The sequence below is a fragment of the Pezoporus wallicus genome, unplaced genomic scaffold (assembly GCF_028554395.1).
Source record: "Pezoporus wallicus isolate ANWC-B61680 ecotype Strahan unplaced genomic scaffold, APGP_CSIRO_Pwel_v1 contig_2871, whole genome shotgun sequence".
Classification (NCBI taxonomy): Eukaryota; Metazoa; Chordata; class Aves; order Psittaciformes; family Psittacidae; genus Pezoporus; species Pezoporus wallicus.
In genome coordinates, this window is record NW_026640775.1 from 5,316,734 (window position 1) to 5,329,321 (window position 12,588).

At 41.0% G+C, this 12,588-nt stretch overlaps 1 protein-coding gene across 5 annotated transcripts in view; it reads right to left on the bottom strand.

Annotated features, from left to right (window-relative positions):
- Nucleotides 1–12,588, bottom strand: part of TBXAS1 (thromboxane A synthase 1) — a 239,217-nt gene that overhangs the window by 222,497 nt on the left and 4,132 nt on the right. For 4 of the 5 annotated variants that reach the window (XM_057420685.1, XM_057420693.1, XM_057420690.1 and 1 more), the window contains exon 2: nucleotides 2,648–2,837. In XM_057420685.1, coding sequence (XP_057276668.1) covers nucleotides 2,648–2,745 — 98 coding nt within the window. In that variant the 5' untranslated portion in view covers nucleotides 2,746–2,837. Of the gene's footprint in view, nucleotides 1–2,647; nucleotides 2,838–5,680; nucleotides 5,697–12,588 lie in introns of those variants that run through there. The other variant, XM_057420686.1, reaches the window with a different exon arrangement.

Sequence of the window (12,588 nt, forward strand, 5' to 3'; positions counted from 1 at the left end):
CAAAAATGTGAAGTGATTGGTCTTATCACAACTTAGCAAGATACCACCTGCCAGATGAACTGTGATAAATCACAGCTGGCCTTGCAATACACGTCACCAGTGCTGATGGATGGTGGAGCTGATGGGGAGCAGCTCAAGGCTGTCATTTAAACCACCAAGTACCCCCATCCACAAAACCCATGCAAACGAAATAGCCCAATAACATGACAATTGCCATCACCATGTTGTTATTCTAATGTTGCATTAGATCTATTGACTCTCTTCTCTACCCATAACTATCTTCTGTTTAGCTTGTAAGCCTTTTACAGCCACCAAGGTGGGCAAACTGCCTATTCTCTGTACTCACACAACAGCTGACACAATATGACCCCAATCAATCATAAGCCGCTACCATAACAAAATTTACAACAGCAAACACTCATTCCTCCCTCCCCCCCTTCTGAAAAGATACAACGGTAGCAGGAAAAAAAAAAGCTGGAAAAAGAATTTTGAAGTTATTAAAAAATGAGATGAAGGCTTAGAATGAAAAAGTCAAAGAAGTTGAAGAGTTATTACTTTATTATTACTCCTGCCATACATAAAACTTGTGTCTTCTGACTCCTAGAAGAGTCAAACAGTTGGGTATGCAACACAATAGTAATAAAAACATTCTCTAGAGTTAGGGACATGCATTTCTATTAGCAACCCTCTACATACTTCTTAAATAATTCCTAGAACCCAAGGTCTCTTCCTTCCATGAAGGAAGCTGTGAGCATGCGGTGGGTTTCACTCATTTGTTTAAACAGACAAGTAATAAACTCTCAAATAGGTTGACAACAACAACCTTGCAGATATGCTTGAAGCAATTAACCTCAGTGCATTTTACTGAAATAAGTGCATCTGAATAGCTTAACCACCAGGGAAGCCTAACAATAGCCATAGGTGTTGCCCACATATTTCATTGCAGGTTTAAGAAACACCAGCTTCTTATTGGAAGAATGACTTATAGACACCTGTATTTAATAAGCTACTTCAAATCAACCTGTATCTGTAGGTCAACAAGACTGGCTAGTAATAACCATTAGCAGTTAAGAGTATAAAACATTTTCCCATCTAAAACTCAGTCTTCCTTTACTTGATGCCTTCACAAAACTCATCTTCAGCCAGGAAAAGGGAAACACTGAATGGGGTTTCTCTGCTGTAAGGGAATTTCCCACCTCACTCCTAAATTGGACTTTTTGAAACATATGGTAGGCACTCAATTCGGCAGCTGACTGTCCTAATGCCTAACATGGTAGGCACTCAATTCAGCAGCCTGACTTGATTCTGCAATCAGAGCTAGGTTTGTTTATGGCAAGACCGAATTCCACACTAAACTGCCACATCTTTACTTCAAGGGGAGGAACAACCTTCTTCAAATTGAACCAGAAAATGAGGCTCTGGAGAATCACGCACCAGAATGTACCCTACATTTACACAGTGTAGTTCTATGTCTTCAGAGAACTCAGCACATCTTGGCATGTACTATGTAGAAGCACCAGGCTCTTTCAGCGGACTCACAGGTAGCCAGATTCTGCTGCATTTCTGAACTGCGGATGTGCCTCTGCCCTCACCCTCGTTCCCTTAAAAACTCCCAGATATGCACAAATGAACAGCTAAACAGCATGGCTTTACTGAAAAATCTAGGGCTGCCATTCTTTTTCCCAGTAAAATTCAAAGGAAGTAGGACTTGCATGTTTGTGGTGATTTGCTCAGATCTTAAGCAAGCAGGCTCACCCACCTATCTGATACGGAAACACACATCAAATATGGACTTGACTCTCCTTTAGTCTCTTTACACCCTCCCTTGACACAGAAGGAATTTGAACAAAGCTCAGCAGGGTCAAAGAATGAAGAAATATAGGCAGAAGTGATCTGTCATTTACACTGCTACAACAATTGTGCTAAACTCATGGAGTCATCACTATTCTCTTCAATATGAGTTTTGAGGTTTTGGCAAAGGTTCTTTTTCTACCACCATCCCTGAAACTTTTTCTTGAACACACATACAAATGAGAAAAAAAAAAACAACAAGCAACCCACATTGGTTGAATGAAAGGCAGGATTTGAAGAGGTATTCAAGTAAAAACAGTCCAAAAAGCACTCCAGATTGGCTAATATAATTTCTGGAACAAATGAACAGGGTGCTGGGTTTTTTTCATTTCAGTACAGCTCACTGCAATGCCTACTGTGCTAACCATTAGGGCTGCTATTATTCTGATTTGTATCCACTACTCAGTGTGGAAAGAACAAGAGAAAAACAAGTGTGCAGCATAGCACAGAGAAAAGGTCCAACAAGTACTCGGTTTCTTCCTGACCAGCACCAGTGTTCCTACCACCTACAGAAAACTACTAAGAAACCAACACTGATAAGTTCTTCATTTTGAAGACAAATTTTGTCAGTGTTTTATTGGTCAAGAAAGAGAAATTATTGCAAGAACAGAATTCTCTAAAAAGCATCATGAGTTTTGTATTTATTTCAACCTCTGCATCCAACCCAATTCTCCCTCCATGCCCCTTCTAGCCAATTTCCATTTTTCTCTTATGAATAAAAGACTATATAGATGTTGAGGGAGCTTCAGCAGGCTTTGTGTCTGATACATAGTCCATATTCACCATTATCACTTACCAATACAGCAGGACCACGAAGACTGTCAGCAAAGCCAGGGTGAGAGTTGCACTGTTCATTTCTACAGAGACAAATGCCAGGAGATCTACAGGCTCCATTTTCCTCCACTACAGCTCCAGCCTTGAGTGGTGTGGAAGGGGAAAGTCTCTGCAAGAGCTGATAAAGCCTTCCACAGCTATATGAATGACTTCTGCAACAAAACAGGAACCAAGAGAGCAAAAATACATCAAGTTAAGCACAAACTGCAGACCTTCCCAGTTCTCATCTGCTGCACACTGTGAGAGAGAACTTGAAGGTTCCCTGAATGGTAGGATGTAGCAATCTCCCCCCTCCCACTGTTGTTGACTGTCATGCCAGTAAATATTTACATACCCATGGCTTGAGACATCAGTGCTGTTGAACAGGTTTTTAGACATCAAATATAGGAAACTGGAGAAAGTGTGGGGGGAAAAAAAGAGGAGAGAGCCTGACCATGGTACAGATCATGTAAAAAGAATATAAGGACCTTTCAAGAGTCCCCTGGCATATAAACAGCGGCATTCTCTGAAGCAACAAAACCAGGCATTTCTGCAATGTAAATCTTCATTCACATTTAATCTCCAAACGGTTATACCTTCAAAGAACAGAACAAAGTAAACTTTAAATAATCACAACTCAAAGGTGGATTTGGGGGAAAACTCTTCAAATGTAACTTCTAGAACACATATATAGAAAGAAAAATGAATTAGCAGAAAAGCCCAACTGTAGTACTAATAGGTACTGCAGTACTAATAGGTACCAGGGTCCATAAGACAGCATCTGTCACACTGGTTAGTCCACACAGGCAACATTATTTGGCAGTACCATCTCAGGTTCACAAGTGCTACAGCAAATTTTTCTGGCTCAGTGCAGTGTCCCCCTTGGAGGTACCATCAACCAGCCTCCCCAGAGATACTTTGGCTACCCCTGCATTGCATTTTAACCGTCAGGGTTAACATCAGTATGGCCACATCTAATATCTCTGCATTGTGGCACAGCCAAGCTGTCTACCTCCCTTGAACAACCTGTTCATGAACAGCCAAGCTTTGACTGCAGTTCAGAAAATGGTCTGTCCTTAGTATATGAATTCCTCAGCTTTCTTCCATATGGGTTTAAACTTAAACAGGGGAAGTTCAGGTTAATATAAGGAAGAAGTTCTTTGCTGTGAGGGTGGTGAGGCACTGGAACAGGTTGCCCAAAGAAGTGGTAAATTCCCCATTCTTGGCAGTGTTCAAGAGCAGGTTGGACAGACCTTTGGGGGACATGGTCTAGGGTAAGGCATCCCTGACCATGGCAGGGGATCCAGATGATCTTAAGGTCCTTTCCAACTGAAACCAATCTATAACTCTATGATTCTGTATTTTCCTGCCAGCCTCAATCCTGTTCCAAGTGCCCGATCCAGTCCAATTAGAAAGGTCAACCAGAAAGCAAATCTTGGAGCACTTATATGAGAGAACACCACCAATCTGTTACAAACAAAGTTACCAAATGATATTATCAAAAAGATCTTCAGGATTTCATTAGCAGCAACTTGCAAGTAGATGCTCTTGCCCATGACAAAATTCCCTGAATTGTCTGGTATTATTTGTTACTCATGAAACTAGAAATACCCATATAATACGCTACAGCCTTCCCACCCATTCCAAACAACCTGTTTGAAAGTTAAGAAAATCAAAGCTATCAAAAAAAAAAAACTAGGTTTGTGAATTATATAGTAAACTTGAGAAACAGAAACTCTGCAACATCTGATTCCCATACGACACCAGATGAAGAGTGGTTTCTTCTCATATAACCCCAAGATACTAGTTTAGATTTAATGTGAAAGGCTTCTCCAATATCACTGTATTACATTTCCTGCTCTTATCAGAGAAGTTAATAATATAGGTATCAAAAAAGTGAAGTCTCTAACACAATGGAGTTTAATTTTAAGAAGATTTGGCTCTACTCTAACTGAATCACTGCTATTTTGGTTCTCTGTGCTTCACAACTGCATTAATTCCCTTCCAGCCTCAGATCCTTGCACAATAAGTAAAAGGTGTTAACCAGCTCATCAGCTCCACAGAATACCACAGTAGTCCACAGAAAACCTTGCTTATTGTATTAACAATGCTATTGCTATTCTGGGTCAATAACAGCTCTGCCAGTTTGCTGCTGCTGCCAATTTCTCCAAGAACAACCGCAACAAGATTCAAGAGCAGTGATGCAAGGAATTAATCAGCAAGCACAAGCCAATCCCAACCAGCAATAGATCCTGTGGGGCTATAAGAAAAACTATAAAAAACAAATATCCATATGCATTAAAGTCTCTTCAGAAAAACTAAACCAATCACCACAAGTGTAGAAGGTAAGAAATAATATTCCAATTTCACTGTGCTTTGATTTACTTGGCTTTTTTAATTAAAGGACATATTTTAAAGCACATAGAGGGCTATGTCCCTCCTATTAAAGTCAACAGCAAAACTCCAATCAGCAAACACAGAGTCAAGTACAGACCTCACTTATATTTTAACAAGCACTGGAGCCTTTTCCCAGTCACAATGGGAGGTAGGTGGGATGAATAATCCTTAGATGCACATCTTATGAAGAAAAATAGGCTCTCTTATCAGAATCCAGTTTTGAAGAGAACACATAAGCTCCCAACAACAACAACAACCATCTTTTTCTGTTGTTGATACTGATTTGGGCTTTTTTTCTTCTTTTTATTTTCAAGTCTTGGTACCTGTTTCTTGTTTAAGTGCTTTAACTCAGCACCTCCAGACATTAAGAAGGGTAGCACACAGCATTGATTCTAAAACTCATCTGGAGCTCTCCTCACCACAGACCCATGTGCTCACAGTTATCAACCCAGAGTTAAGGATCTCAGCTCCATCAAGAGTCACAAAAATCCGCAATGCATTGCAGAGGAAAAGGGCTCAGGGATGCAGACAGTAATGAAAACAGGCTATTTATTAGTTCCTTTACATGAGAAACACCATCCTAATCAACTAGTTATTATCACAGACATTTTTCACCAACTTCTCAGCTCTTTTTGTGGAGCCATGCTCGTCAGTTCTTTGATAATAGGTTAAGGGTTGGACTTGATGATCTTAAAGGTCTTTTCCAACCTCAACAATTACATGATTCTATAATGGTATCAGAGAACTATGAAGACAGATACAAAGTCCTCACTAACCTCATGATGGAGGAAGCCAGAGACAAGCAGAAGTGGAAAAGAGCCTTTTCCTGTTAGAATGCTGAGAGTCAGCAGCGCTGTCTGTATTTGCTTCCACAAGGCTTCACTTCAGATTGCATCTACCAAGGTTCACAGCTCCTTCACGTGGTGCCATCCAAGCTCATCTCTTCTGTAGCAAGTAAAATCCACTGATCACCACCTTTTTCAACACAAACTTCAACAACAATAAATGTTCAACACAAAACTTACATTTAAGACACCCATCTCATCCTTTATTTCCCAGCACAGCCTTGGAGCTCCCCAGCAAATGGCAGACCTACCAGACAGAAGCAGTTCAATCCCAAACAGCCAGAGCTTCAGCCTACATGGGCATTCACAGGAGTAAATATTAGAAGGGGGAGTACATTATAGCATTCAGTGCCTGAGAAGTTGAATTGTTCCTCAACTGAAAGAGAAAGAAAGAAAGAAAAAAAAAACAAAAAAAACAAACCAGAATCGAGAGAACCCAGATTTCCCAGGAAGCCTTCATGATTTAAAGCTCTGACTGCTGTGACTCCAAGAATATCTTCTGTAAATGCTCTTCCAGAACAATGCGCTTCGACTTCAAAAGTAATACAAGTGGAGCAATGAGACTCAGCAATGCTTGACATACACAAGTATCATTCTAACATGAAATACAGAGCTTATTAAAAAATAGGATTACAGACCTTCTCAGTAGGCCTAAATCATGTTAAGGATTTTGACCTGTCTTCGAAGCATATCAAATGGAAAATGTAGTCTCATCTATTTCAGAGGCTAATGACTACACCTACTACACTAACCATGCACTCCTGCTAATGACCAAATTAAAATCCTCTCATGCTATTCTACCTTGTATGTTTTAGGTCTGTAATAATCTAATTATGGTTGAGCCACACTCACGTTACGATAGATGAAGCAAGTCTAGAAAGATGTTTTCATTTCATAGCAGTTCATCTCTAGAAGTCTCCAGCAGTCTTCAGATCAATGACATTCTGCTATATAGACAGCTTAGCCACAAAATACTGCAAATGAAATACAGTTAAAAAAAAAAAGTTTAATCAGAGACTACTTTATCTATAAGCTTTAACAAAGCTCATGAACAAAACTGTAAGTATATATGATATTGATTTATCTTAAAGACAAAAACTTTCTCAAAACCAAAATACATTCCTAACATTTTTAAGGTAGACCAACCAAAAAGATCAAAGGCACATTTAACAGACAGATTTTTTACATTTAAAACAATCTTAACAGCCAAAGTACCAGGAATATTAATGTATTGGAATAAAGAGATTTACAGTGGCTGCCTATGACTTCCTTATTACTATCCCTATCCAAGTATTGACCAAGCAGATTAAACAGATGATTTTGTACTCCTGCAGGATAAACTATGACAAACTACTCAACAGACAGAACACCGAAATATTGGAGTCCACTTATAAAGATCCTGCTCTGCATTCAAAATGGATGAGAGCACCATGGGCTCATGGAAGATCTTCAAACCACCTGAAATAAAATCACTCCAATGAACTGGATCTCAGAAGGCAAACAGTAACTGCGAAATGATGCCGAGGAAGCTGCTTTCACGATGCTTCCTGCTGAGAAACAGAAAGACACACTTTTATAGTTAAACTGTTTTGCCAAGTCAGAACCTGGTTATATTAACCAAAATGCTTCTCAGGAAACAGGCACCCAGGTTAAAATTCTAGGAAAGCTGAAATATTATGCAAACTTGTACTTCACTAACAAATTCAATCTTAGCTGTTTGAAAGTTATGGTACTTCAAACTCAGTCAACATCACAGGGTCTAAAAATCTCATTATGCTAACTAAATGTAGTGCTGCTGTACCAAGTCCCCTCTAAAGCAACAAGCTGTGAGATATCCTAGTTATTTCAAAGAACTCCACTTAGAAATAGCACAGATTTTGTGGTCAAAAGGAATGACAATTTTTTCTTCTTGCTGTGAGAGCTCGGAATGAGCTTCTAAAATAAAGTTACCTTTGCTAATAGTGTCATTAAGATCTTGGAGCCCCAGTGAAATTCCAGAAAAAGCAGAAATTAATGTAACATCTGCTGCCCATGGCCAGGCATTTCTAAGCAAATTGACTTTATTAAATAATCGGTAACTTGTTTATATTTCTATAGCTTGCTTTAGAAACATTGATTGATTCAAGCAATCCTATAATTTCATTGTCCTATAAACTTGACTGGAGATAAGTAAGGATTTATGTTCACGGATCAATAGCTCCACATTGATAGCAAAAGCCAAAGAATCCTGCCTAGACTAGTCTTGCAGTTGCAGAGAGCCATATAAATGTTTGCCTTTGTAACAATATCATGGTAAGAACAAGTTATAAATTCTTCTGTGAAGCTTTTTAACACCATGAAAAATACTTGTCTGTCTTTGATCGAAAACCTACTTTAGATAGCAAAATTAAGGCTTGAATTCTCCAAACTATGTTTCAATGCTGGACCACAGGTCAAAAGAACTGTGAAGAACTTAACAGAAGCACCTTGTTCTGTATCTTAATTAACTAAACTGTGCATATCAATTTCTCTTTCATCCATTAGCTCATGGGATTGACACCAAAACATATAAAGTCTGGTCTTTTTCTTCACTATGCCAATAGGAAGATGTAGAATGCTGGTTTTCCCCAATTAAGGGGAATATTTCAAGAGCTACATGTGCTATCTCTAGCTACTACATTCCCCACCTTACCTCTCCAGTTTGCAGTTCAATAATTTTATTGAGGAATCCTTTCAATACGATACAAAGAGATTTCTTTAGAGAAAGATTACACACAACCTCCTTAAAAATGGGGCAGCCACCTCAGAGGCAATTAGCTACAGCAATCGTCATTGCACAGAGCAGTGTTATGGCTCCTGGATTGCCAGATGGAGAAACCCCAGCCAGTGCATCCTTCGAGTTGCCCTAATGGGAGAAAGGAGTTGAAGAACAAATAGAAAGGACAAAGGCAGACAAGAAGAGGCAGATCTGACCAGGAGGCCACAGGAGCCTAGCAGCAGTCATCCATCCTGCATTCTGATTGCAAAAAGGTCAAAACAAAAGCTAGAAGAACATGGTGCTCTGTATCTCTTTCAAAAGCACCAGATTGCTAATACAGACCATCAGCAGCCTGCATATGTGCCCTGGAGGTGGGTTGCCAGGGCCAGGAAGGTGGAGAGGATGGGAGCTGAAGGCAACCCTTATGTAGAACAGCCCTCTCCAAGGGGTGCAGGCCCACTGGGCTGAATGTGGGAGGCAGGTAACATAGTCCAGAAGCACTGAAAAGGGTGAGCCAGGACCAGGAGCCATACAGTAGGTTAAGGCAGCAACTGAAGCCCCAGACATGACCTTAATGTAGCTCCTTGGCCCATGGGTAGAGTGTAGGCGAGGGGTCTCAGGTGAAGCCTGTCAGGACAATTAAGATCTATTGGTGGCCTCAAGGATATGACAGGCTCAACAAAGTGGAACAGGTAAAAAGATAATGACAGACACAGGGAAGTATGGTATTTGAAAAAATAAATTCACTAATACAACACATTTATCAGTACCCTGTCAAAACTCAACATGATGAAATGGGGAAGGCACCAAGTCTCAAAAATCTTGAACCCAAATGAGGTAAAGAAGCATTCCTCACCTGAGGCCCACCACTGCTTTGTCAAATAGCACATGCTTCCAGAATAAGCCCCATAGATGTGAATGGAGAATGTTCCCATGGGTTATAGCCTTCAGGCTGACAAGAATGGCAGAATCAGGTCCCATTTGGGAATTATGGGCAGCATCAGCTCTGCCTTTATTCTTCATCTCTTAATTGTTGAAAATTGGAGAGATTTGATGCAATTATCCCTCCAAAATTAATGAGATAGCAAAAAGAAAGAGCAAAAGAATGTTCAGTCTAATAGACAATACAAATACGCCAATCCCAGGACAGGCATTATAACTCAGGCTCTACCACCTAATCTCAGCACAGAAGAGGTGGTAAACTGGCACAAAGGGAAAAGAAAGGTCAAAATTAAGTCAGAAAATACTGTTGCCACAATAATGGGTTACATACTTCAAGAAGCCTAGAAGCTATTAGTTTATACCCACATGTAGAACAGCAATAAGACTGCAAAGGGACTCAAATTGGCAGTTCAAAGCAATCACTGAGGACCAATCCCAGTTCTTCAGCAATTCTTTAGTGGCGTCTACAAAACTTCTCTTTTAAGCTGCAGAAATATCTCTTCATAGGACACAGGAAGTTCTCCTGGAGAACACAAAGTGTGGGGTTTGGTAATGCTGCTCTGATATCTGTAGACAGGCATCACAGGGAGGTTGGTGAACTCTTGGCTCTCTTGCCTTTGAAAATGCTCCCCACGACAAATACTTCAAAATGACAGTAACTGCAGTTTGAACAGTCATGCTGGATACTTTCAGATAGCAGTAAGAACACAAAACCTGTGGGACACTGGAACACATGGAGCTGTGTCAAGAGGACATATAACACCTTCACTCTATGGGGGCAATGTAGGGACAATATAAGTACATTGAAAAGACTTATCTTCACTCATGCCCCTATCCAGGAGTTATTCATTGCTTAAATTTATGCAAAACATGATGAATGATTCTTGGTAGATCATGCCAAATATTCCCAAAGGTCTTCCTCACCTATATGAAAGGGAGCACAGGTAACTAACACAGAAATTGCAGTCCCTTATAGGCTGCAGAAGAGTACATGTAATATATGGATGGCTTTATCTAGCTCAGCCTTTTCTGCTCTCCCATTCATGGCTTTTTTCATAGAATCATAGAATAGTTAGGGTTGGAAAGGACCTTAAGATCACCTAGTTCCAATCCCCCTGCCATGGGCAGGGACACCTCACACTAAACCATATCACCCAAGGCCTCATCCAACCTGGTCTTGAGCACTGCCAGGGATGGAGCATTCACAACCTCCCTGGGCAACCTATTCCAGTGCCTCACCACCCTAACAGGAAAGAACTTCCTCCTTATATCCTATGTAAACTTTCTCTGTTTAAGTTTTAACCCGTTACCCCTTGTCCTGTCACTACAGTCTCTAATGAAGAGTCCCTCCCCAGCACCCCTATAGGCCCCCTTCAGATACTAGAAGGCTGCTATGAGGTCTCCAAGCAGCCTTCTCTTCTCCAGGCTGAACAGCCCCAACTTGCTCAGCCTGGTGCTCCAGTCCCCTGATCATCCTCGAGGCCCTTCTCTGGACTTGTTCCAACAGTTCCATGTCCTTTTTATGTTGAGGACACCAGAACTGCACACAATATTCCAGGTGAGGTCTCACGAGAGCAGAGTAGAGGGGCAGGATCACCTCCTTCGACCTGCTGGTCACGCTCCTTTTGATGCAGCCCTGGATAGGGTTGGCTTTCTGGGCTGCGAGCACACACTGAAGCTGGCTCATGTTCATTTTCTCATCGACCAGCACCCCCAAGTCCTTCTCCACGGGGCTGCTCTGAATCTCTTCTCTGCCCAACCTGTAGCTGTGCCTGGGATTGCTTCGACCCAGGTGTAGGACCTTGCACTTGGCATGGTTAAACCTCATGAGGTTGGCATCAGCCCACCTCACAAGCATGTCAAGGTCCCTCTGGATGGCATTCCTTCCCTCCAGCGTATCAACCGAACCACACAGCTTGGTGTCATCGGCAAACTTCTGAGGGCGCACTCAATCCCACCGTCCATTTTTGCTGCAGTCCTTTCTGCTGACCACTTGTACGCTAAGTCGGCAAATCAGAAATCCCTTCAGCTCTCCCATTCTCAGCAGATATGTCATACCACAGACATGCATAACCGGTGAGGGGGCAGAAAAAAGCAGGAAAAAACAAATTTATACAATCACAAAACCAGCATTTCCAAATTTCAAGTTCTTACTGCAAGTCTTGGCTTAGTTCAGGTTTTTGCTAAACTGCTAGTTCTTCATTTGTGCAATTGTGACAAATACAGATTTTACTGTGGGTTAAGATAGTCAAGTACTCAAAGCAAGGAAAAAAATATCTTGCAAATCCATGAAACTCAAAGGATTAGGGCTAAAATACTAATTAAACTGTTTTAATTGCTCAATTAAAAAAAAATGCATGTTTTTCTTGCAGCCTCATGAATCTGAGAATAAATTTGTGATTTCTGCATGCTTGAGGTTAGCCATACTTTCAAAAGGGCATGAACCCAATAAGTTGGCCTCCTAGCCATGGGAAGAGAGGTTAAGTGGAACACTAAATAATGTGACATATGAGTTGAAACAGCAAGAACTTAGAAGATCTCAACCCTGCTGACACTTGTTTGAACTTTTTTTCTTGGACTGAACCATAGGTGGGATCTAAGCGTAAGGTTCACACTGAGTCTGGCCTCCTGTCCCCTTACTACATTGTGCTGCCTTCTACCAAGTGGCAGATAAGCACAACTTTAGACTGTGGCTGGGATAGTGCAAAATGAAGTGTGTATTCTTTTCAGTTTCATTGAAATACAAAAATCAAGAAGTAATCCCTGTGTCCTGGTGTCAGATACCACGGAACAAAACTTTCAGCCATCATACTTTGTTGTTTTACTTGCTGCTGATCAGAGCTACAGTTTGTGGAAAAACATGGCTTCACGACAATCTGAGAGGATGGCTTTGTACTCACCAGAGAGCCAAATAAAGTCTTCAAGCTCCAAGAACCTTGGGGGTGGGGGGAGGAGTTTAAACAATTCTTAGAAGTTGCTTTCTACTCGTAACATGCTGCTGCT